The sequence below is a fragment of the Zingiber officinale genome, chromosome 1B (assembly GCF_018446385.1).
Source record: "Zingiber officinale cultivar Zhangliang chromosome 1B, Zo_v1.1, whole genome shotgun sequence".
Lineage (NCBI taxonomy): Eukaryota > Viridiplantae > Streptophyta > Magnoliopsida > Zingiberales > Zingiberaceae > Zingiber > Zingiber officinale.
The window spans coordinates 54,076,290-54,103,013 of NC_055986.1; the positions used below are offsets into that span (position 1 = coordinate 54,076,290).

General features: G+C 35.8%; 1 protein-coding gene across 7 annotated transcripts; it reads left to right on the top strand.

The window, feature by feature from the left end:
* The first annotated feature begins 255 nt into the window (after positions 1–255).
* Positions 256–7,719, top strand: LOC122056748 (pentatricopeptide repeat-containing protein At3g50420-like). Of its 7 annotated transcripts, XM_042618863.1 has the most exons (5): positions 256–2,761; positions 2,933–3,013; positions 3,134–3,333; positions 6,056–6,377; positions 6,691–7,719. In XM_042618863.1, exon 1 carries the CDS (start codon positions 365–367, stop codon positions 2,471–2,473), a length of 2,109 nt encoding a protein of 702 aa, XP_042474797.1. In that variant the 5' UTR covers positions 256–364; the 3' UTR covers positions 2,474–2,761; positions 2,933–3,013; positions 3,134–3,333; positions 6,056–6,377; positions 6,691–7,719. The 7 variants fall into 7 exon arrangements, with proteins under 7 accessions (XP_042474797.1, XP_042474789.1, XP_042373048.1 ...); XM_042618855.1 differs by lacking the exon at positions 6,056–6,377 and having other exon boundaries at positions 2,895–3,013; XM_042517114.1 differs by lacking the exon at positions 6,056–6,377 and having other exon boundaries at positions 2,895–3,013; positions 3,215–3,333.
* Positions 7,720–26,724: the final 19,005 nt, after the last annotated feature.

Consider the following 26,724-nt stretch of genomic DNA (forward strand, 5'->3'; position numbering starts at 1 on the left):
CTAAAGCCTATTGTGTCCTTCAATCGTGACGTTCTGTTCCATTTCGTTGTTTCTCCCTTGTCTACCTGCTGCTCTAAAAAAATATATTATTTTTCTAAAATATATTTTATATATATATATATATATATAATTTTATTATTTGATAAATTATTAGTTTTAAAAAAAATTTATTATTTAAATTAAATTATGGTTATAAAAATTATTTTTAATAAACCCATCTATTATTAATTCAAGATCAAAATAGTGTGCGCACCAGGGCAATGGTTAGACCTCTAGGATTATATTGACAGTTAATCATCAGTTGAGCGGTTTTTATTGGATTGGAACTACTTGTTTAACAAAATGTAGATGACTAATTGCTTGCATGGCCTCTACGCCCTTCTACCACTACAATTGCGAAGCCCCCTTGGCCGCTGTTGCAGCCTCCCTCCTACATCGTTGCGCCTCTTCCGGCAGCACCGCCACCCTTCGCAAGACTCGCCAGCTCCACGCTCTCATCCTCATCGCCTTGCCCTGCGACTCCCCTCCCTTCCTATTCAACAACATCCTCTCCCTCTACGGCAAATGCTGCGCCCTCGGTCACGCCCGCAAGGTCTTCGATGCAATTTCTCCACGAAACCTCGTCTCTTACAACGCCATGATCGCCGCCTACACACACTCGAAGTGCCTCGCTGGTGCTCAGTCCGCCCTCCGACTCTTCCGCGAGCTGTGCCTCGTCGGCTTGGGGCCCAGCGCCTCCACGCTCTCCAGCCTCGTCCGAGCTTCGGCGTCCTTTCAAGAACCGCTTCTTGGTCGCGGCCTGCACTCCAAAGTCGTCAGGTATGGTTTCCCTAACAATGTGCGCGTTCAAACTGCGCTTCTCGGGATGTACTCCGACAACGGAAGTCATGAAGCTGTCGAGAATATCTTCTGGGAAATGAGCGAGAAGGATGTTGTCTCTTGGAATTCGTTAGTCCTCAGCAATGTCAAAAATGGTAGTGTCGAGCAAGGCTTCCAGCATTTCTGCCAAATGATCCGGACTGGCTTAATGCCTAATAATTCCACATTTTCTATAATTCTAAATGCTTGCGGGAGACTGGAGGATGGGAAAAGAGGGCGCATTGTCCATGCACAGATGTTAAAATCAGATATCAAGCCTGATATCCTGTTGCAGAATGCACTAGTCAACATGTATGCTTGCTGCGGAGACATGCCGTCTTCTGCATTGGTTTTTGACAATATGGAGAAGCCAAACTTGGTCTCGTGGAACTCCCTCATTTCTGGTTATTCTGATTCCCGAGAAGGCGAGAAGGCCATGAAAGTTTTCATCGAGTTAAAGGATGTGCCTTCTTATAGAGGATCATACCCAGATGACTATTCCTTTGCTGCAGTTATTTATGCTACTGCTACTTTACCTTCTGTATGTTACGGGAGGCCTCTTCATGCCCAAACTATAAAGTCAGGGTTGAATTTAAGCATATTTGTAGCAAACACTCTAATCAATATGTATTTCACAAATGGTGACTCTGATTCTGCTCAGAGGCTGTTTGGTTTCATATTGATTAAAGATGCAATACTTTGGAGTGAAATGATCGTTGGTCATTCAAAGTTGGGTGAAGACGAGCTAGTTTTGCGATATTTTTATTTAATGCTAAACGAAGGACATCAAATTGATGACTTTTCTCTCAGCAATGCATTGGGATCATGTGCTGATCTTGTAGTGCTGAACCTAGGGCAAATGATCCATTCTCTGGTGGTGAAATCTGGATATGAATCAAACATCTGTGTTTGTAGGAGTTTGATCGACATGTATGCTAAAAATGGTATTCTTCAAGGAGCTGACTCTATCTTTTGTAGAATACAGAATCCTGATTTAAAATGCTGGAATTCAATGATTGGAGGTTATGGTAACATTGGAAACTCTGAGCAGGCATTTAAGATGTTCAATTCAATGGTAAGGAAAGGGCTGCAACCTGATCATGTGACTTACCTTTCTCTGGTTTCTGCATGTAGTCATTCAGGCCAAGTGGAGAGAGGAACATTCTACTGGTTTTGCATGTCGGCGGATGCTATAGTTCCAGGTTGTAAGCACTATGCTTGCATGGTAAATTTAATAAGTCGATCGGGACTATTGCAAGAAGCCAAGCAGTTCATCTTGGGATCACCTTTTGCTGGGTCATGTGAACTATGGCAAATCTTATTGTGTTCATGTGTTATTTTCAGAAATTTGGAAATTGGTGCACATGCTGCACAGCAAGCTCTAATCATAGAACCTGAGGACACTATGACCTATATACTCCTTTCAAATCTTTATGCTTCTGTTGGGAAATGGGATGTTGTTAAAGGAATTAGGAAGAAGGTCAGAAGAGTAATGTTAGATAAGGAGCCCGAGTTAAGCTGGATTGAGAGAAAAAATGTTGTGCATGTGTTTTTTACTGATGATGAATTTCATGAGCATATCGATGAGTGCAGAAACGAACTACTTAGATCATAGGGTAATTTATTGGGATTAAATTGGTCAGATTTGCAGCTCTACATCAGTCTGATATCTTAAAGCAAAATGACCTTGTTGTGCTACCGTGCTCGCGCCTTGACTTTTAGTTTGACCTGGTTCAATTTGAGTTGTGAGCAGGAAGGGCTGATATTGATGTTATCCAGGCCATCCAACAATGGTTTACTCACCTGTTATTGCTTAACTCACAAGGTTTCATTAATAAGATGATTTTGTTAAAGAAGAAGAAATGTCAATCCTACTATCCTCCATTTCCTTCTCTGGATTGAGGTAGTCATTTGTTAGCTATTAAATATCATAAGGCAGTATAATCAAATGCTGACCTTTCTCAAAGATATATACATTTGAATGTCACCAAGGTCCCTTCTTTTCATGCAGTGATTCTTTTTTTCATGTCAAACAGATGCTAATCAAACCTTTTGTTTTGCCTGGAAAGGATAGGCTCCTGATTGTTGATCTGATTCTGCTGCATTGAAGATGACCTTAAGTTCACTTGTGTGACAACTTTGTTCGTTCTACATGGTAAGCTGAATCTAACATCAAGCTTCTGCTTTTTCTCCTAGAATTCTTTTCTCTATGTTGAGTTGGTTCTCACACTTCTCAATGCTTCCTCTTGATTTCTATTGTGATTTCTGTTGTCAGCTGAACTTTCCCTTGATTTGACATTTTGAATAAAGTGGCGTTTAGGATATCCCAAGTCATTTTCTGGGTCCTTTTATGTAGCAATCATCACTCAAAGTGTGCAATAGAGGAATGCTTGATCAAAAAAGACAGTGACCGCAAGGAATTGGAGTCATCGCACAAAGAATAACATGATGGAGACAAGGAATATACATTTTGGTGTAAGTGACCTTGCAATATGAGTATCCTATTTTTGTTTAAGATGATTCATCTGTTGTAGTACACTTAACAAATGGCATGTTAAAACAAACTAATTAGTATGCACGATGCACTTCTTTTTCATTTTAGATACTAGATATTCACCATGCCATAGTGCTAGTCAATAGACTTGATACCTTATTAGGGTGCCTTTGGTTTGTTTGTTATGAAATTTCCTAATGGAGGTGATATCTCATGTAATGTAATTTGGACTTTCCTAATGATGCAAATAAAATACACCACTTTAAAATATATCAATGTATTAAAATAAATCAATATAGGGCCTAAAATATTGTTTTATTCTACTTCGACATTTACTCCTAGTATATCTATTTTGCTTGTCGCCATGAACCATGATAATCCAAAAGCCTGCATTATATTATTTCCTTCATTCAAGAAATAATGCATTTTATATTCACATAATCTCTTATCTCTCATGGATTGTCACTGACAACTGAGAGGGACAAAATCTTTCATGAGATCATTGATTAAGATATATGATTCTATTTCCTAATTATCGGTTGAGGCACACAACTCTTCTTGAACTCATTGACTAAGACATACAACTCTTCTTGCATCTATAAAGCGATATCACAACTCAATATTTGTTCATAATCTTGGATTCACTCATCTCACCTCACCCACCACATTCTTCCACTTATTGTTGATAGTACTTCCCTTAATTAGGTATGCCCTTACTTCCCTTTGATCATCTTTGTCACCCTAATTCTTTTATATTACTTTTGTCTTATTTCTTCTTCTAGCCCCTATTCCCTTAAAAGAAAATAATAAACAAAAACTTTATGCTTCTCTATTCTTGTTTCCACACTATCAATCTAGCTCCCACTATCTCTTCCCATCTCTACATATGCCCCTTCCCCATATTCTTCAACCACAAAGTCTCCATCCCGCTTTTTTTCTTTGATCATAACATCTTTAGTTTCCAACTTTAGCAATATCTATTAGATATCTAATTTTTATGATATTTAAATTTTCTCATATTAAATTAGATCTTTAAGAAATTTTAGACAATAAAATAAGTTGAATTGAATCGATAAATTATACTTTGGGTATCAAATTTAAGTCGAATTGGGTTCGGATCGAACCCATCTAGTAGGCTTGGTGATTAAAGTCACGTAGGTTCAAATCAGAGTCAATTTGGAATTGTTTTGGTTAGTTTACAATTGAACTGAATTTCTAAGTGGGGATAACCTCATTTAATACCAGGACGCATTATGTGATTTGTTAAAGAGTTGAGGAAAATGTATTCTCTCTCCTCTCTCTCTCCCACACATCTCTCAACCTCACTTGAGATCGTCACACACTCTTTCCCCCTTTCCTTCTTGTTGGCATCATTTGTCATTTCCTCTCTCTACCTTAGTGTGCATGGCAAGGGTAGCCACTGCTCATTGTCTAGCCCAAGCCAAGAGCAAGCCACCATCGCAACATCTTTCTCTTCCTTTTTCCATCCGTCTTTCTTGTTGTTTCACAACACCCAAAGCCACAACCAATAATTTGATTATACCATTGATGTTTATCGAATTAGATAAATTTAAATGTAAGTAATTAGTTAATTGGAAAATTAAGATATGATAAATATTACTTTAATTAAGTATTAGTAGATTTTGATTAATAATATAGATAAAAAATGATTAATAATATTTTTTTTATTAAGTTATAACAAAAACTATTAATTTATATTTAAATTTAAGTTTACTTTATTTGTAGTTAATTTATGTAAATTAGAATTTAATTCTTATAATTCATTAGTAAAAAGCTAATTAGTATTATTTAATTGATAATATTTGTTTATGCATGGAAAGTAATATGTGTACTTTACAGCCAATTAATAAATCTCTTCTAATTATTTGAAGTATAAGTTATTTAAAACCCATCTGAATTATCTTGGCACTCTTTGAAGTTTTGAAGCATGCCAAATTCACCACGATTTGGTGCTAGAACCATTCTGTTGGAACAATATTATATACCTGGGCCATCAGTGCATCCTTATTGGTTGTATTTTATTCATCTTAATTATATTTTATTTTATTATTGTAATTGATATTGGTTCGATAGTTGTTGTAAAGTAAAGCATGGTAATAAGAATGAGTTTATTTTATGAGAATTAGACTGAATTTATAGGAATTAGGAAACAAATTGTTAACTTTTTTTATTATATACATCTAATACTTTTTGCCAACAATGACACAGGGAGGCTTTGCTTTTTTCTCTTCCAAGAAACCTAGGCTCTCTTCTATGAATGAATCCAAGAAGAAAATATCTTCTCTCCTGAATTGATGGACACTAATCATGCCCATAAGTCTAATACATCTAAGGAGATCTGGGCGAAAAGAATGGCTGCATATTGCATGCTATTGAATGAAATCATGTAGTGCATTACCATGTATAAGTTTGATAAAACTTTTTACTAGTTGTTGTCCATATTAGTGTTTTTTGAAATTAAAGCTTCACATGTTTTGCAGATTCTTAGAAATGCATTTGGTAAGATATTGGGAAGAAATAAAAATAAATTAGCTGCATTAATGGAATTTTATTTAGCTTCTTGAGTTGATACTTTCCAGTTTCTAGCACTTTTGATTATTTGTTGTAAATTTGTTTAATTGATAACACATACATTTTCAGGGCTAAAATTATATGAAGTGTAGTTGTATATTGCTGATGTAGGTGATAAACTGGAATCAAATGGTTTTCAGCAGTGCCGCAATATGTCATACATTGTCTGCAAAAACCATATATAGAAGATTACTATGGTTCTTCTTAAGGAGAAAACATGTGACTTTCTTTGTCTCTTCAAGATTTGAAAACATTCTTTAAGCTATATCTCAGGGAGCATAGTGGCCTTGAAGGTGATGGGAGTTTAGGACATGCAAATCCTCTTTATGCTCTTTAAAGGGATGGCGTTGGAGCAAGCTTGTTGAAGGAGAAGTCTTTCTCCAAGAATTCCAACTACAACAACAACTATCAAACCTTTATCCCACTAAGTGAAGTCGGTTATATAATCCTCTTACGCTATTGGACTTGATCTCTTACTTATATCATCGTCTATATTTAAATAAATTTTATCTTATTTTATCGTTGCTAATCAGGTTACTTTGGTCTCTCTCTTTGTCGATTAATGAATATATTTGTCATGCTCTCACTTCTTAAAAAATTACAACTAAACAGAAAAATTGGATAAAGGCAATTGTAGGGTTTGTTGCACTTTTATTATTGTTCTCATTAATCTTTCTAGGTTCACAATTCTTCTATCCTTATTTGTCACATGAATCATCTGATTATTATGTTATACCTGATTGCAGCAGACTGGTACATGGGTGTATGTCTACAAGCAGTCTATTGACCAAAAGAAAATAAATTTGCCTATTGCATTGAGATCATTGCTTGAATGCCCTCAAGGGAATACTAGGGCACAGTCCAGGCATGCTTATCAGCATATGGAGACAGAGCCTGGTTTTGATAAAATTGTTCATCATGAATCTGGCTTAAAGGCTGCTTTGCTGCCACTTATACAGTGGGCTGAGATACAAATACCAAATCACGTCCACAAAGATGCATCTGTTTTTTTGTATGCCACAGCTGGAGTTCATAGATTACCTAGTCCTGATTCAGAGTGTCTTCTTGACAAGGCATGGGCAGTTTTAAAGAACTCATCATTGTTTTTGCAGAAGAGGCAGGATTAGGATAGTATCTAGCATTGAAGAAGCATATTATGGATGGATAGCTCTCAAACATCATATGGGTCTATTGGATTCTTTCTTGATCTAGGTGGTTCTTCCTTGCAAGTTATTTTTGAGATGGATACACCCACACATGATGATACAAGTGCAAGTTAGAGAATTGCTTCTTCTAGTCACCATCTCAGTGCTTATTCTTTGGCAAGGTTTGGGTTGAATGATGCATTTGATGAGTCCGTGGCCCATCTTTTAAAAAAAAACTCGTGAATTCAAAACCTGATTCTAATGGTAAGTTCCTCCTTAAATATCCTTGCTTGAATACTAGCTATAGGGAGGAGTACATATACATGTTATTGCTGTATGCCAGTTAACACAAAAGGAAGCCCTTTAGTTGGAGGGAAAACCATGAGCAAGAAGAACACCAGTACAGTTGTAGAATTGCTTGGTGCTCCTCAACAGAAAAAAATGTAGTGCTCTTACAAAGTTAATTAATCAGTCTGCATGGTCTAATTTGAGTTCTGGAATTGATTTGTAAACTTAAGGCCTGTTCTCTCTCTGATGGTTTACCAGCCACATGGAAAGTTCAGTGCCATGTCAGGCTTCTTTGTTGTTTTTCAGTGTTTTTTAAAACATGGGAAGATGCAAAGAAAAACAGTGTTGCACCTCAACCTTTTATAGAACAATATTGCTTTAGGACTCCTTATATTACATCCCTTTTGAGCAATGGTTACACAGCAAATATTAGTGCTTGAAGCATTACCTGGACTCTATGGGTTGCCTCGATAGAGGCCGGGCAAGAATTGTCCAAGATGGTTGAATTGCAAAGCTACAAATTACTGCACAGTGACATACAACCAGCTATTCTTGTTGTAATGAGTGAGATCTCAATTATACTACTTTGTTGTACACTATCATGTGTAAGCAATTGGCTGCCGCAATTTTCCAAAGATCATACATTTCACTTTTCCGAAGTAAATATGGAACGAACCCTGGTTTCAATTTCCCTTCTTTCAAATTAAGGTGGAGTCAAACTATATCAGGTTAGCTCATCACTTTTGATAGTTTTGGTCTTTTCACATTTTATTTATTTATTTATTAACCTGAGGTGTGATATTTATTCTCATTTATTGTTTTTATTCAACTTTTCAACTTTGATAGTTTTGGCCCTCACATTCTTTGAATTTTTGTTGATATGTGGTGTAATGTTTGTTCTCATTTATTGGTTATATTAAAGACAAAGTGGTGTTAAGTTATTCAATATTTTAAAGTTGCAAGAATTAATAGTTGTATGTGGGCGTTAATTACATTATGGAAACAACCTCTTGCAAAAAGCAGGGTAAGGCTGCGTACAATGATCCTTCTCCAGGACCCCGCATAGCGGGAGTTTCATGTACCAGGCTGCCCTTTATGTGGGCGTTAATTACATTAATCCACACTAGTTGGCGGTAAATCACTAATCCACACTATGGGCCAACTCCATAGCGAGATGAAGGGAGGTAAATCATGTACCGAAAGTGTAACGACCTGGCCCTTCGGCCCATTTGGCGGTCCATTTGGCGACTTCTCATGTCGTCGACCGTCGACCGTCGGCCGTGCCGTTACTCACTAGGACTTTCCACCCTTGGCCAGTGGATTTTTGCCTCCCCCAGGATTCGAACTTTAGACCTCCAGGGTTAAGTACTAGAATTTATGAATCCTGGTAGCCAAGTGAGCACCGGGAGGTCTAGAGTTCGAATCCTGGGGGAGGCAAAAATCCACTGGCCAAGGGTGGAAAGTCCTAGTGAGTAACGGCACGGCCGACGGTCGACGGTCGACGACATGAGAAGTCGCCAAATGGGCCGGGTCGTTACAAAATGTATTACATTATGGAAACGACCTCTTGCACAAGCAGGTAAGGCTCCGTACAATGGATCATTCTCTAGGAACCCGCATAGCGGGAGCTTCTTGTACCGGGCTGCCCTTTATGTGGGCGTTAATTACATTAATCCACACTAGTTTATAGTCTTTTTGATCTAGCAACAACAAGCCTAAAAAGCTTGGCAAAGGTGTAATCTATGAAACAAAAGGTGATTACGCTCACCCTGAGCGCCCTTCATTGCCAACTCCATAGCAAGATGAAAGGAGGTAGTCACGTACAGAAAGACCTCCTAGGTGGGAGGACATTTAATCCTCAGGGGAATGAACCACGCGGGAATCGTTCCTGTCCAACGAAGCAACTCTGCCACTCGAGTACTAACTTTGCTACACCGTGGGGGCGGCAAAGGTGTAATCTAGATCAAATAGGAAGTTAATTCCTAAACAAGATAGGACATTTCTTTCTAGAAACAATTTAATCTTCCCTTAATTTATCTACTTTCTCAAAATGCCTCAATACACTTTCAAAATTGTCATTTCACCTCAAAGCTCAAATTTTGAAATCGTTATCAAAATGCGCCCCCCTCCTCTATGAGCATTTTAGATTAACCAATTATGCATAGTGCACATGACAAGTATAGCAAGTCAATTTTTAAAAATTGACGCCTCTCTGGTGATGTTGACAAACTCAATATATTCAAAGGTTTTTAGTTTAGAATCAGTTTGTGCCATTGTCATTGTAGATCAACCACATTTTCATCAAAATTATTTTTTTTTCTTTTAAAAAATCCTGATATGCCATCTAGTGGTGTTAGCATTCTCATAGTGGCCAAAATTTTTGAATTTTTGTTTACTGCAAGCTAATTTTTAAATTGATTTGTGCCTTTAGAACCCACACAAAATATTTTCATTAGAATAAGTTGTTATGAGCAAACAAAATCTTAATATGTCTCTTTGTCTCTTTGGTGGCATTGACAAATTTAAAGTGGTCAAAATCAACTTAAGCCATAGAAAATTCCATTCTAAGTTGATTTGCAAATAAGCTTGCATGAAATGTTTTATTAAAATTAGTTTTTTGGGTGAAATTTTTTTGATATGATTTTAAGTGGTGTTGACAAACACAAAGTGTCTAAAATCTTTGACATTTAGACCAGAAGTTAATTTGTAAATCTCGTGGTATATTTTTTTGACATAAGTGGAAAAATAAAATTTTCACTTTTTTTTAAAGTAAAGGAGATAGTGACATATTGATGAGTCCGGTCAAATAATCAGAGAAGAATGTGACTGAGATTATAGTAGTGAATAAAAAATGTGATGAAAGATTTGAAGACATTTATTTTTAGTAACCTTTATAAGTCTCTCTTATTATTCCTCTTTCCCTTAAAATTAATGAGTTTTTTTTTTCACCACCAAGAAATTAGACTTTTATTTCATCATCTTCATCGAGTGTCTTATTAGATTTGTCTTTCTATTTATGAGACTTTCTATTTTTTTTTGTTTTTTTTTTGATAATCTAGGTGTCTAGGCCTTCGGCTTAACTAATCCTAGAGGTGGGCGATATTTCCCCGGTTTGTAAATCCGGAAGTGCAAGTGACTCCTTGCCCAATTAGCCAACGCCCCCATTGGAGCACAACAAACCATGGGTGCTTGGTAAACTACTGAACGCCCCCTCGGATGGGTCTAGTGGCTAGCACATGAGGTGTTGGCACCAATGAGGTCTGGGGTTCGAATCTCGGCAAAGCCGAGGTAAATGCCTCCCTTATGTGCTAGTCACTATTCCAAAGGCTAGTAGCCGCCCGTGATTTACCTCCTCCGTGTTGGCCCTGGGACGGGTTGGCCAGGGCGCTGGGGCGAGCGTATTCGCCTTTTTTGCCACCAATTGGTAAACTACTGAACACCTTGCCGTTGCACCATGCATGGGGGCATGAGACTTTTTATTTTGTATAATAGGTTAGGAGTCAATCAATATTTATGTGCCAACTTAAGGTGCCCTATTAATAGGTATAATCCCATATTTAAATATTCAATCATTTGTTATTATGTCAATCTAAAATGTATGGTATAATAATTATTTTGTTATCCTTCAAATAAATGATGGATATAATGTAATGATCCTATGAATGTCACTTATTGTCGGTGTGTAGGCATGGCAACCAGATGGATTCGTTTTTGGATATTTGTGACTATGCAAGTATGCAACTAGCTTAAATGGGTTTGAGTAGCAGTTAAATGAGTTTGAGATGGATTTGGATAAAGTATTAGATACCATTAATAAATATGGATGAGTTTAGTGTCTCAGGTATTTGTTATCCAAATAAATTTAATTTATTTTATAAAGTACAAATATACATTCTTAAAATGTTTTTTTTTGGCTTTATTACATATTAGAGTTGGAATTTTAGTCTCTCTAATTTGGGTACGAATTTTAGTCAAGATGTAATTTTACTGTATTGAAAAATAAGCTAAACAAGAATTGGAGAACTAGGTTTACAAGTGTATATGTTAAGAAAGTACATTGTGAACTTTATTTATTTATGTATGATTTTGTTTTTCTTTGAATACTTTGTTTTATCTCCATTTTTTTTTTTTCAAATTTGGAAAATCTTTGGCTTTACATGCATGAGTTGTAAATTGATTTCAATTCCACACCCTCAGCAGATTCAATAAATCTTTGGTTCCCCAAGTTCTGTGTCAATTTGTTTGATGTTCTAAAATATATTTTAACTTATAAATTTAGTTTATGTGAAATCTGTTGTCTTAAAATCCATGATTCGTTAACCTTCCAAAACTCTTGCTTTTTGTTTTTACCAAGGTTTTAGTTGTTACTATTGCCAGAACTCTGGTATGTACGTCTTGATTGCCAGGAACGATGAAGTCACTAGTGACACCTTTTCTCCCCGCTGAGGTATTTCCAGAAATATACCTCTTAACTCTTAAATTATTTCAAATTTTAACTTTAAAGCCAGATTAATTTTCTTTCCAGTTCAAAATGTTTAGCATGTTCCTTTGATGATAGAAGTGAATTGCTCTAAGTTCAGAGTTACTTTGCTGGTATGTTTTTTATGATATATTTATATATAGTTTACTCAAATTTCATGACAAAAGGGCTTGAAACCAAAATTTGAATATCTTCAGTTTATGTTGATACGATTCTAGGTGATGGATGAGTAAAAGAACCACTTAATCCTGCAACTGCTGGTTCAGATCTACATCCATTTGGCATGGAACAAGGCTTAGGGGGCAGCAACACTCAGCTCAGTCAATCTTCTGTGCTTCCTTAGGTGGCTTTCCATAATTACTCATCTGGTATTTCGGTCTAAATGCAGTTTGGGACTAGACTTGGATCATTCTAGCCACCTCACTGTGGTCAGACAACACTGCAAAGCCGGAGATCTCAGTCAAGAGAAGATCTTATTGCATCATTAGCAGACACCCACATAGTGAAGATATGATGGCCCATGACAGACCTGGTACGAAGCCCTTATTTCCTTTGCTGCTTTTTGATTTTCTAGATTGCCATTCATCATGCACAGAACCTTCCGTGAAACAATTAGTTTTTACAATTATCCCTAGCACTTAACAACTCCCAAAATATAGCATGGGCAATGAGCTTGGGTGTTTAACTTAACATTTTTTAGTCACTTTTGAAACAATAACCTGAGTGTAACAGAGCATTCTTCTTATGTTTTATTTATTCTGGCCTTAGCTAGATGTTCTAATGTAACAGATCAAATTCTCTGACAATTTAACGACTTTCCTTGGTATCAGCCTTCTTTCATACACTTCTAGCCTAATGCTTTGACCATAGTCTACTACATTTTCTAACTTAGCAATATCCATCGAAAGGGCCTTCTTTCGCTCTTTTTAGAAGCAGCATTGATCTGTTGTATTCTGTGTTGCTAAGCTGTTGAAACGTGTACTGTTGATTTTTGATTCCTTTCTTCAAGTAAACAATATATTCATGATCACATTGGAGTATTTTATGAATAAGCCTTGAATAAAGATTATGCCCAAAAGGAACTTCCTGGATCTAGATGTATTCTGCAATTTATATTTCAGCTTTCTTACAGCAAGAATTGAATGCATTCAATTCTGTCATATCGATTGTGAGTTCTTCCATCTAATTTGAAACTGTGATCTATGGTTGGGTTCACCAATTCACTGTCTCCTACTCTCCATAAATATAATTGATAGAATCTCTTTTCCAGTGTGTCCTAAGGTGGTTAGGAAATAGCCAGAGAGTGCAAGAGAGCTCAAGTATCACCAACTTTTAGTGAGATTTTTTAATGATGAATAATTATAAGATAGCATTTATTTCAAGAGAAATTGGGCGTGCTTTGCTCCTTTTAGTTTTACAATCTAGACAATTTAATAAAAATTTCATAAATTATGTATATTATTTCATATTCAAACTAAATAACTATAAAAGATTAGTACAATATACCATAAGCATAGAGATAGATTTTAATGAGTTTTTAAAAATGCTAAAATCCCTATTAATATAACAATGTTATTTTTTTTCTTCAATTTAACATTTTTATCATTTTAAAAATAAATATAAGTATTTAATCAAATAAAACTTTTTATTCGACTATATAATGGAAATATTTAAATGATTGATTTAATTTTGTTAAGTAGAAGAAAAGTAAAGAGGTAAGAATGAAAGTAGTAATGATTACTTAGCAGAGAAGTCAATTGAAAGGTAGCAAATCGGTCATCATCCCTTACAAATACGTATGATTTTCCACGACCAAGTAGACATATCGGTCATCATCCCTTACAAATGACATTCGAATATATACAAATCTAAATCCAAGTACCCAACATCAATAAGAGGTGTAGCAAGTTCAAATTATCAGAGTCAAATCTTTCCTACATAAACATAGAAAGTTAGCAGCTTTTCCAATTCATTAAGCCCAAGAACAAATTTTTTCCATAAGTAGTCTCGTGATCAAATGGGTAAATAGGAGGTCAAGGCCGCTTCTAAAAGAAAAATCAAAATAAAATGCATTGATTTAATCATACCCTTATACAAACAACTGTTTTAGCAAAAAAACAAATTCATTGTTGTTTTGTTTTGTTTTTTTTTTTTTGGCAAGAGAGAGGTCAACACTAGCCATCTCCCATCAAAGCTTCTGGTAGTTTTTGCCTTTGGGGCATGATGTCGTGGTTAGACCCTCTAATGATAGATCAAGGATCTAAAATTCGAGAGTCAGCTGCGGTGTAATATTAAGATTTTTTTTTTTTAATAGGTAGCGGACCTGAGGCTGTCAGGATGAATCTCTATGTGCACTTCCCCGATTTACTTAGGTGACTAGTGGAAAACTTCCGTATGACTGGATCGGTCACCCAAGTTCGACGTTACCTGATTTGGTTAATCATTTTTTTTTGCCCCCGGGTATAAGGTGTCATGGCCCTCCAATGATAGATGAGGATCTAGAATTTGAGACTCAGCTGTGGCGTATTATTGAGATTTTTTTTTCTTTAATAGATAGCGAGCCTGAGAATGCTAGCTGTCAGGATGGGTCTGCACTTCCGCGATTTACCAACGTGGCCGGTGAAAAATTTTTGTGGAGTCGGACTGGTCATCTCAGGTTCGATGTTATCTGACTTGGTTAATTATTCTTGTAGTATAAAGTGAAAAATCTTTGAATGACAATGAGAATGAGATGAAGAGAATGACAATGAGAATAAGAGAGAGCAAAAATAAAAGGAAAAGAAAAGATGAATTCAATCTTTAAGAGATTAAAGAAAACCAAAGTCCTCATTTGAGATCTTTAGTTTTAAGGGATTAAAGAAAACCAAATTCCGCCCATGATGACTGGTCATGGTCGGTTCCAAGTCCGGATAAAAGAGGAGGGTTACGTTAGGTTGCCAGCCAACGTTAAAATTATGGTGAATATTTAATGAATGGATCTATTAAACTATTGTGCTAATGCTAGATTATTCCCAGGAAGGAATGCATTACAAGGTTCTGTTGGGACCTTGACATCCGCTAGAGGGGGGAGGGTGAATAACGTCTCACCTAAATCGTCACTTCCTACACTTGTTAGTACGCAGCGGAAAACAAAATACAAATTAACAAGAAGAAAACTAAACCATATAAACAATAACGAAAGATAATAAACCAAAAAATAAACCGTAACACAAGGCGTTTACGTGGTTCGGAGATTAGGGCTCCTACGCCACGGCTGTCCGTAAGGTGGACGATCCCAATCCGTTGGTGGATGACTCCCCGGAAACCTCTGACTAGCTCAAAACTCTTTTTCGATGGAGAAACCTCACCACAATCTTGATCCAAACATTCTTAGATCACAAGAAGAGCTTAGAGACTTTGGAAGACTACTAATAGGGATTAACCACCTCTATTTCGTCAACCATGCCCAAGCACCCCGAGCTTTGTTAAATAGAGCACGAGAGGAAAACACTAAGCTGTTTTCCCGCTACCAGTCAATTGGTGTATGCACCAGTCGACTGGTCCTTTAAGTGAAGCCGACCGTTATCCAACGATCGGCTACCAGTCGATTGCTATAGTGTACCAGTCGACTGCTACAGTGCTGCTACAATGTCGCAACAGTACTGCTACAGTAAATCCTAAACACGTAGGATTTTATTCTGAGTACAATCACTCAGCACTCGTCCTCGCCTGACCAACCTAGACCTAGCCTTCTAGCCTTCTAGCCTCCTTCATCAACCTCGCGTCCCTCGGATGTCTCCCCATCCTTCACGTCTTGCCTTCTGGAGCTTCTTTCGGCCTTGTCCATATTGTCGGGTCTTCCTTTACCAAGAGGCTCCTCACTTCCGGGACTTCATCCATTGCCAAGTCACACTTGGACTTACGTTGCCAAGACTATATGCTTGGACTTACACTGCCAAAACTCATCCTTGGACTTTCCTCCTTTGCCAAGATCACACTTGGACTTTCCTTGTTGTACTTATATCCTGCACACTCATAATGCATATCAAATACAATAATAATCCTAACTTAAACCTTTGCCCAAACATCAAAACCTAGGGCACCTAGATTGTTCCAACAGGTTCGATTGTAACGTCTTGGTAAGGACCGCTACATCTCCGAAACTCAGGTGTAGTATTAAATATGCAAAAGTTTATGTTGCAGGGTCCGACTATAACGTATCGGTAAGGATCGCTACATCTTCATGAGAACTTGGGTGTAGTGTTAAATAAGTATGAGTTCTCACACCATACGTTGGATAAGAACAAATATGATAGGAAATTAATCTTCTAAGATTTGGAACATGGAAAATAGTAATCCTCACTAGTAAATCAATGGAGGTAGTAGATACGATGTAGGAGAAGAATTAGTATATGGTGTGTATAAGAGATAAAATGGATAGGTTAAAAGGCAAAGATGATAGAGAACTCGAGTTTTAAGTTATGATATACAGGAAAGAGTAAAGCAAAAAATGGAGTGAGTATTGTTGTAGATAGTTCGTTAAAGGATGAAGTTGTAATAGTTAAAAAAGGGGATAGAATTTAACCCTTAAGATAATAGCGGCGATAAAAATTATGAACATAATTAGCGTATATGCACAACAAGTAAGATTGGATGAAGCTACCAAATTAATATATTGGGATGACTTAAATGAAGTATTACAAAACATTCTATCAACTGAAATGATTTTAATAGGAGGTGATTTAAATGAGCATGTCTGAGTGAAAAATGAGGAATAAGAGGGAGTTAAGGGTTTGGAACGAGAAATGAATAAGGGAAAATTATATTAGATTTTATGATAGCATATAACCTTATATTAGTTGATACATTTTTTAAAAAGAGAGAAGAATATTTAGTGACATTCAAAAGTGAGAATAATAAATCATAAATTGATTTTCTTATGGTTAGAAAGAATGATAGAAAGATTTGTAAAGATTGTAAGGTTTTCCCTGGAGAAAACTTAACTACCCAACATTAACATAGGTTAGTAGTGTTGGATATATGCCTCAAACTTAGTATTAATAGAAAGAAAATATATACGACTTCTAAAATTAAATGTTAGAAGTTAAAGGATAGGAAGCAAAATATATTTAAGGAGAAGGTAGGAGTACAAATATTAGGTGAAATATATGATGACTCTAATATAACATAGGATAAAATGATATTAAAGTTGAAAATAGTAGCTAAGAGTGTACTCGGTGAGTCAAAGGGACATGCACCACTAAGTAAAGAATCTTAGTGTTGGAATGAGAAAATATAAGAGAAAGTGAAGGAAAAATAAACAACTTATAAGGAATTATATATTTGTAAAAATGAAGAAAACTTAAAAAAATATACAATAGTCAAGAAAGAGGCTAAAAAGTAGTGAATGAAGCAAAGAATGAAACTTTTGAATAATTATATCAAAAAATGGATACAGAAGAGGAAAGAGACATTTATAGAATAGCTAAAGTGAGAGAAAAGAAGATAAGAGATTTTATCCAAATAAAATGTATTAAAGATGAATGTAATAGGGTACTAGTAAATGATGGAGAAATAAAAGAGCGGTGGAAGAGATATTTTCATCAATTTTTTAATGAACGTTTAGGTGACTAACTTAACTTAGGTAATTTAAGTAGGTCAAATGAGTATAAAAATTTAAATTTTTATCGTAGAATTCAAACTTCAGAAGTAAAATAAGCTTTAAATGGGATAAGAGCAGCCCGGTGCATGAAACTCCCACCATGCGGGGTCCCGGGGAAGGATCCATTGTACGCAGCCTTACCCTATTTTTTGCAAGAGGCTGTTTCCAGGATTCGAACTTGTGACCTTTTTGGTCACATGACAACGACTTTACCGTTGCGCCAATGCTTTCCTTCGAGCTTTAAATGGGATGCACAATGGAAAAACTGTTGGACGAAATAATATTCCGATAGAGGAATGGAAGTGCCTAGAGAAACAAGATTAAGGAAGGAGACCTCGGTGGCTGAAAATCAATTTGGGTTCATACTTGGAAGATCGACAATAGAAGCTATACATTTTCTTAGACAATTAATTGAAAAATATCGGAAAAAAACAATATATATATATGGTATTCATTGACTTAGATAAAGCTTATAATAGAGTCTCAATAGAAATTATATAGAGAATTTTAGAAAAGAGAGATGTTAGCATAACATATATTGAACTAATTAAGGATATGCACGAGAATATAATGACCAAAGTAAAAACTTCAGACGGAGTAATTGAAGCATTTCCAATAAAGATATGGTTACATCAAGGATCATCTCTAAGTTCTTATCATTTGACATTAATTATGAACAAACTCACTACATACATTCAAGATACAGTATCATGATACATGCTGTTTATAGATAATATTCTTTTGGTAGATGAAACACGTGAAGGAGTAAATGCTAAATTAAAATCTTGATGGAAAACACTAGAAGAGAAAAGTTTAGGCTTGGTAGGATATAAACAGAATATATGGAATTTAAGTTTAGCAATATTAGACGTAATTAGACAATTGTTAAGATAGGAGATAACGAGTTGTCCAAAATCGATAACTTTAAATATTTAAGATCATTTTTGCAAAACGACAGATGTATTAAGAGAGATGTCTTACATAGAATACAAATAGGATGATTAAAATGGAGAAGTGAGTCGGGTGTTTTATGTGACCGTAAATTTAAAGGAAAGTTCTACAAAATTGCAGTTTGACCTGCTATGTTATATGAAGCTGAATGTTAGGCTATGACTTGAGCACATGAGCAGAAAATGAGAGTTGCAGAGATGAGGATGTTAAGGTGGATGTGTGGATATACAAGGATGGAGAGAATAAGAAATGAGCGCATTAGAGAGAAAGTCGGAGTTGCATATATTGAGGAAAACTCTGATAGACACGTTTAACTAAATGAAGTGAAAACAAGCATAGAAAATAGAAAAGCAAAAGACACGGTTCAGTTTTGGTTTGGAGCTTTCAGTGACTTCTACTCTAAGACCTAGGTCCCACAGATCTATCGACGGATAATCTGTTAAAAACCTCTTTTGGAACCATCGGAAGAGGTGATCGATATAAAAAGAGTCAGAAGAGTGTAACGAGCTACACTTTCTATTTGAAGTAATTAAGAATAGAAATTAACACTTCATTACTAAACACTTTTTGTAGACAGTCGGCTCAAGCTCAGTGTTTAGATGACTTCTCGGTGGCAGTCGAACGTAGCAAAGTTGTAGTAGGAAGCTAGTGTGGTTGGAAAGCCAATCAGATGCATAAAAGCTCGTATAGATGTTGATTTTGAAAGCTTGGTCGAGATCCCCTTTTATGGAGGGTGGAAGGCGCCTTCCATAGCCTTGAAGTTGCCTTCCTTAGGCAAAATCCTATCCCGAAATCGCTGCTTATTATCTACGATGAGTTTTGAATTTTATCCATTGGAAGGTGACTTCCATAGCATCGAAGGCACCTTCCATGAACAGTACTAAAAGCGCCTTCCAATGCTTGAAGGCGCCTCGGGTACTGTTCACCCGAAACCTTTTTGCTCCTTTCACCCTGCAAGTTAGGTTAGTCCAATACGATAATATTTAACCTTCAAAATAAAGTTAGCATAATAATAATATAATTAATTTATGACTTAGACCTATCTTCTAGACTAGGATCTAGTCAGAGTCTCAATTTCGATTTATAAAATAGACTTAAATTGGACTGACACCTACTGTCCCTTCAATCGGGACGCGTTCTCACTTAGTCACTCTCCTTCAGTGACTTAACATCACTTCTTGTGTCAAGTTACCTCCTTAACGTCTATTTGACCCACCATGTCTTCCTGTTGGAATTGCACATATGAACTTCACCACTCGAGAATCACATATCCCGATCTCCTATCGAAATCGCACATCCGGACATTGCCACTCGCGAATCACACATCCCGACTGGACTTCCTGCCTAGTTTCAGGTTCTCTTGACCCGTCAAGTTTGTCAACCCTACACACTTGGTAACAAGGTTAGATCATGATAACATTTAACTTAACTCATTTGTCATTTATCAAAAACTGAGTTAGACCATTAGTGCAAATTACATTAACAATTTCTTTCTTTTTGATGCAATGATAACCTATGTAAAGTTAGAAAAAAGATATGCAGTAATAACAATTGATTCAAGAGAAAAAACTTAAATAAGATCAATTGTTGTTTTATTCTCTTGATCATTTTAGGATTATTTTTTTTAAGGTTTATTTTAACCTAACCCTTATCCTCCCCTTTGGTATTCATAAAAAAATACAGATAAATATAGTAATTCTAAAATTTTTAGTAAGTATAAACCTTTCAAAGTAATCTAAAAAATCTGTAGGTTTATTGGATGGAGGAATTAATATAGTTTTACATAAATCTTGAAACTTTACAAATGAGTTTCAAAAAGTTAAAAATATTAATTTGCTAAAGTAAATCATTTTGCACGATATGAAACACTTAAAATGTTGAAATTTGTTAAACTTGTCAAAGTGTTTGAAAAATAAAATATTTTGATAGAAATTTTCTAATTTTTGAAAAGGTTTCCAATATTTTGAGAATTGACTTTACAAAATAAATAATTTTGTAAAAACAACTTTTGCAAAAGAAGATTTCAAAATATTCGTTAAAAAGATAGTTTGTTTGAAATTTCAATGGTTCAAAATTCTCTTAAAAAAATTTACAAACAATTTGTTTAGGTAAAATAATTTTGGAAGTTTTTTAAAGATAGATATTTCAAAGTAGAAACACACATATTTGAAAAAGATTTTTTGTAAATTTGAAAGGTATTTTTGAAAACAATTTTGGAAGTGATTTTTGCAACAAGTATTAGGAAAGGAAGTAAATTATTTTAAAAATCATATATTCTTCTTCTGAACTAGATATATATTTTTTTTAAAAAATACTTCATCTATAAAATTTAGCCTTAAATGTCTAACCATTAGTTATTAACTAACTATTAAAGGATAACAATGTTCACTTGTTAGTGAAGTTAAGTACATTTATCTAGTTAGTATTTGACTAAAATGGATTACTTAACCTGATCACTATAATTTTGATATTTTCACCTAGACTTATGTTGATGAACTAATATAAGCATCTGAAGTTCAAGCAATAGGCCTATGCATCTCATGCTATTCTAAGTTTTTGAATACACAATCAAGGTAGACCTACTATGTTTGTGAGATGCTCGATACCTAGATCTATAGGAACATGCTTTCTATAGATTTGATCTACTCTAAGGCCAAAATTAATTTTAAAATACTAAGGAAATAGAAATTTTTAGAAAATATAAATAATTTTTCCTAGAATTTGTAAATCATTTGAAAATTATTTTGAAATTAACAGTCCTAGTCTATCGTACACATTTCTAATTTTCGTCATAAGTTGCTAAATTAGAGTTTTGATAATGGTTTAGTAAATATGTCAGACAAATTCAATTTTGACTCAACATAGTTGAATTCAATATCACCTTTGGCTATATGATCTCTTACAAAATGATGTTTAACCTCTATATGCTTGGTTCTTGAATGATGCATTGAATTTTTGGTTAAGTTTATTAAACTTATGTTATCAATAAAGATTTTTATATTTTATAATTTAAGTTAAAGTCCTGTAATGTGTGCATCATCCATAATAATTATGCTACACATTCACCCATGACCATCTACTTTAGTTGTAGATAAAACAACACAATGTTGTTTTCTACTAAACCAGCTGGTAATTGACATCCACTACTTGTACTTTTTTTATCTAACTTAGAGCCAGCATAGTCTGAGTCAGAATATCTTAAAAGGTTAAAATTAGTTGTCCTAGGGCACCACATTTCTATATTTTGTGTATCTTTTAGATATCTAAAAATTTGTTTAACAAGTTTGAGATGGGACTCCTTAGCACATGTTTGATACCTAGTACACATACTAATTGTAAATAGTATGTCAGGTCAGCTTATAGTTAGGTGTAATAGACTACCTATAGCCCTTCTATAAAACTTTAAGTCTACTAGTGTTCTATTAGGATCATTATCTATATTTTCATTTATTGTCATTGGTGTTTTTATTTTTTTAGCATTATCCATTTCAAATTTTTTAAATAATTTCTTTATATATTTTTCTTGATAGACGTAATTACCTTCATTAGTTTATTTAATTTGTAAGCCTAAGAAGAAGGCTAACTTATCTACTAGACTCATTTCAAATCATGCTCCATTAGGTCAATAAATTCTTGTAGAAAATTTGGGTTTGTACATCCAAAGATTATGTCATCGACATAAACTTAGGTGATAATCATATCGGATTTAAAGGTTTTTACTGTTGGTGTAATATCCCTAAGTTAAGGTTGACTAATCTTAAGTTGGCTCAAACTTGAATCTTAATATTTAGATTTCAATGTTTGATAATACATGGAGATTGCAGATGCAATCATCCGATTGGGGAGATTATTGATACAATTTCACTCTGGTCAAAGACTGACCAGTTAGATGTGAAGAAGAGTCAAGTATGTCAAAGGGTTGACTGGATACTTGACTGGAAAGTCCTAACTGGAGGTTAGACAAGTGAAAGACCTAGTGAGTGAGTGAAGCTAGGCAGTTGGGAAATCCTGTTGAGTGAAGCCAGGTGAAAGAGCTAGTGAGTGAAGCTAGGCAGGTGAAAGTCCCGGTGAGTGAAGTCGGACAGTGGGAAAATCCTAGTGAGTGAAGTTAGATGAAAGTCCTGGTGAGTGAAGCTAGGTAGATGAAAAGTCCTAGTGAGTGAAGCTAGACAGATAGAAAGACCTGATGAGTGAAGTCAAGCACGTGGAGATCCAGGTGGGTCAAAGTTGACTGGATACCTGGTGTTGGGAAGCCCAAGTAGGCCAAAGGATTGATAGGATACTTGGCACAAGAAAATCCAGATGGGTCAAGGGTGACCAGACATCTGGTGGAAGTCCAAGTAGGTCATGGAGGATCAGACACTTGGCACGAGACGGTAAGTCCAAGTGAGTCAAGGTGTTAGTTAGAGCCCTAGAGCCAATCATATGATGATTGTTGTATGGACTCGATGTATCATATTCCTATATATTTATAAAGACATTTCTTTATGGTTATTATACTTACTTGTATTGGTGCAAAATAACTAAGTATAATAACGTCATTGAGTAGAAGGCTCTTATCTATATCAATCGATTGGTTGAATTGATAGTGAGATGATATAGAGAACACTACTCTTAATCATTCTCGTCAAGTATTAACATTCAGGGACAATATTAATGCGATGAGACTAACATGTAGGTCAACTTGATGACTTGATCTCACAAGTCATGGATATAGAGATATCAAGTTGACACATGGGTATGCATTGATGAATGTATACTGAATGACCCGCCATGAGAAAGTATCATGGATCGTTATATGAGTGTCATATACTTTTTCATGTGACTATTAGTATGACTATGAGTCCTTGGACCTGAAGTCACCATGATTCCCTAAATAAGGAGTTGCATGCTTTGGCTTTGTCAAACGTCACCCGTAACTGGGCGTACTATAAAGGCGATTACTGGGTGTGTAACAAATTATGCGGAGGGATGTGAGTGATATAGATGGGATCTATCCCTCCTATATGACGGGGAGTGACATCATGATTCTTGATAGAGTGAGATCACTAAGTGCATGACCATGCCTAAATGAGTCAATATGAGATATTGAGCTCATTTGTTTAGCGTGAGTCTACTTGGAGTTCAAAATATAGATTGATTAGAGGATGACACGATCTATGCCTCAATCGATCAATCTAGATGTCAAGGATAGAAGGACATTGTCACATATTGTGAGAGTCATAATTAGTAGTCACAAAGGTGATTTTGGATCTCAACATTCTTATAACTTGGATAGTAATGATGTGTTGCTTGATACCGCTCATTACTTATGCTTCTAAATGGGTTTAGGAGCATTTCCAACGTTACAAGAACCTATAGGGTCACACACAAAGGGCCATTAGATGGAGAATATGTTCATATGATGGACCAAGAGGATTAAGTTCATATGATGAACCAAATTGGATTAACAGTAATCCAAATTAGACTAATTGAGTTGGACTAAATTTGATTCATGTGTCCAATGAGTCTAATTTTGATTATAACTCATTGAATCAATTTAATTTAATGGATAGAGATTCACTAAATTAAATTGACTTGAATCAAAAGTTGTATTTGATCAACCATGGGAGATAAGAAGTCAAGTTTGACTTGACTTGAGAAGGAAGATGAATGGTCAAGTTTGACTTGACCAAATGCCACCTCATTTGTGACTTGACATGAGCCGGCCAATGATGGTGTTCCACATCATCAAGACCACATCATTGTGTGCCACCTCATGAGGAAGACCAAGAGCCATGACTCTTGGTATTACATGGAGGTTTAAAATAATAAGTGGTCGACCACTTGATTAGGGGGGGGTTATGCAATTGTGTGCTCATTCAATCCATCATCTTCTTCCTCCTCTCATTCTCTTGTTCTCACCCTCTCCTCCATTGCTGAGCCACCCAAGAGTGCTAGCACACTCTAAGTGGTTCTTCTCCACCTTTTGTCCGTGTGGATACATATAGAGGGGTGTTCACTTGACACCCTACGAGATCCTGCAACTCTTGGACGAGGGGGATAAGCGAAGGGCTTCGCTACAAAGGTAAAATCTCTACCATGTAGATCTAGTGTAGATCTAGGAGAAAACTAAGTATATGTAAAATTTTATCTTCGCACGGATCCGCAACGCAAAAAATGATTTTTGCGGCTCGCAAGTTCTAATAGTGGTATCAGAGCCACGTGCGAAGCATATACTAGTTTTATTTGCATTTTATTGGATATTTGCAGATCTGTAAATTTCTATAGATTTACTAAATTTAAACATTTTTATGAGTATTTTTCTCTTGGGGGCAAAACAACAAGTGTATAGTCACTTGAAGGTTTCGACCACTAAGAGAAAATTTTCGCAAACGAGTTGGTCTCGACCAAATCGACGTTCTAAATGATATTAGGTACTGTAAGGTCTATGTAACACTCACAAAATTAATTTTGTGAGTAGGGGTGCTGCCCCTAACCCCGCAAGGGAAGTTGTTACTTGACCTCGACCGAAAAATCAACAAACTAGACCGCCGCGAAGTTGTGGCTCATAAAGGGTTGTTAGAATAGAAGTAAATTTATGAAAATTTATGAAAAATGAATATTTTGAATATGTGTGTGATGTGTTCATGGTTATGGCCCAAAAGATCCAATATGATTGAAAATTATGTGTTGTAATTCATAATACGGCCTGTGAGCCGTCATTTGGTTGTGAGTGTTGTATTGTGTTACACGACCTGTGTGTCGTGCCCTCTTTCTTTTAATATTCCTGTTGTAAAAAAGTTTTAGACTCGAATGTAATTCGAGTTTCACTTTTGTAATGTACAATTGAAGATGAAGTTACAAGAAGGAAACCGACAACACAAGGTGGTCAAATGAAGATCTTGGAGAAGGTGTTATCCCTAGGTTGACCATTTGATCTTCTCTTTGGTTAGAGAGGATCGTAGTAAGGCCATAACCATGTCACATTATTTTTCTTTGTGTGTATGTGATGCATGCTATTGTAGGATAATTAGTGTCTTGATGCGTATATGATACACATTAATGATTAGATTAGATCTTAATCAAGTCAACTTGAAATGTCTACCATATTTTGATATCCATTACTACCTCGATCATTTGTTGTTGTTGAATCTGCCAAAGCAGAGCAACGCATATTATCTTGGTAGGATGCGGAGGGACAATCTTGATCCCGCCTATCAAAGCTTGGGTGAGTACAAACTCAATTAGATTGAGTATAACTAGTTAACTCTATTTGATCGGGTATAACTATAGACATTTTCCAACGGTTGGAAGATATGATAAAAATCACATTTATACTAAATCTTGGACGATTTAGCCAAAGCTAACTCAAGATTTAGTATAAATGAGGATCTTGATCCTATAAACAAGAGTTGCATAGAGATGTAATTGATAACTAGTTATCTACTGATCATACTAAGTCTTGGGCGATTTAGCCAAAGCTAACTCAAGGCATAGTATGATGTGGATCTTGTCCCACGAGAATTATAGCTAATTGGTTTGGATCTAGTAATGTGGTTTGACCACATCAATGACTTGATTCTATAAAAAGCTCTAGAATTCAGTGGGAACATCATTTAGTTAAAGGCCTAATTAAATGATAAATGTAATATGATATTTACTTTCTGCATTATTTCTGTTGTAGATTGCCATGTCGACAAACACGAACACCTTCTCCCTGCGTTATGTTCTTGACAAGGACAAGCTCAATGGAGCTAATTTCCTGGACTGGTACAGGAATTTGAGAATTGTTCTCACACAAGAAAGGAAACTGTACGTTCTGGAGTAGCTCATTCCTGAGGCACCTCCTGCCACTGCCACGCGAGTTGACCGAGATGCTTATAAGAAGCATCAAGATGATGCATTAGATGTGTCATACCTCATGCTTACGACCATGAACTCTGAGCTTTAGAAGCAACACGAGTTGATGTCTGCTTATGATATGGTTGAACATCTTCGTCAACTATATCAAGGACAAGCGAGACACGAGAGATTCGAGATCTCCAAGGCATTGTTTCAGTGCAAGATGCAAGATGGGACTCTCGTAGGTCCATATGTGCTCAAGATGATTGGGTACATAGAAAACCTACAGAGGTTGGGATTCCCACTTGGCCAAGAACTGACCACTGACTTGATCTTGTAATCCTTGCCAGAGAGCTACAGTCAATTTGTCATGAATTACAACATGAACGAAATTGACAAGTCAATGCCTGAGCTGCTGAGCATGTTGAGAACTGCTGAGCTCAACCTTAAG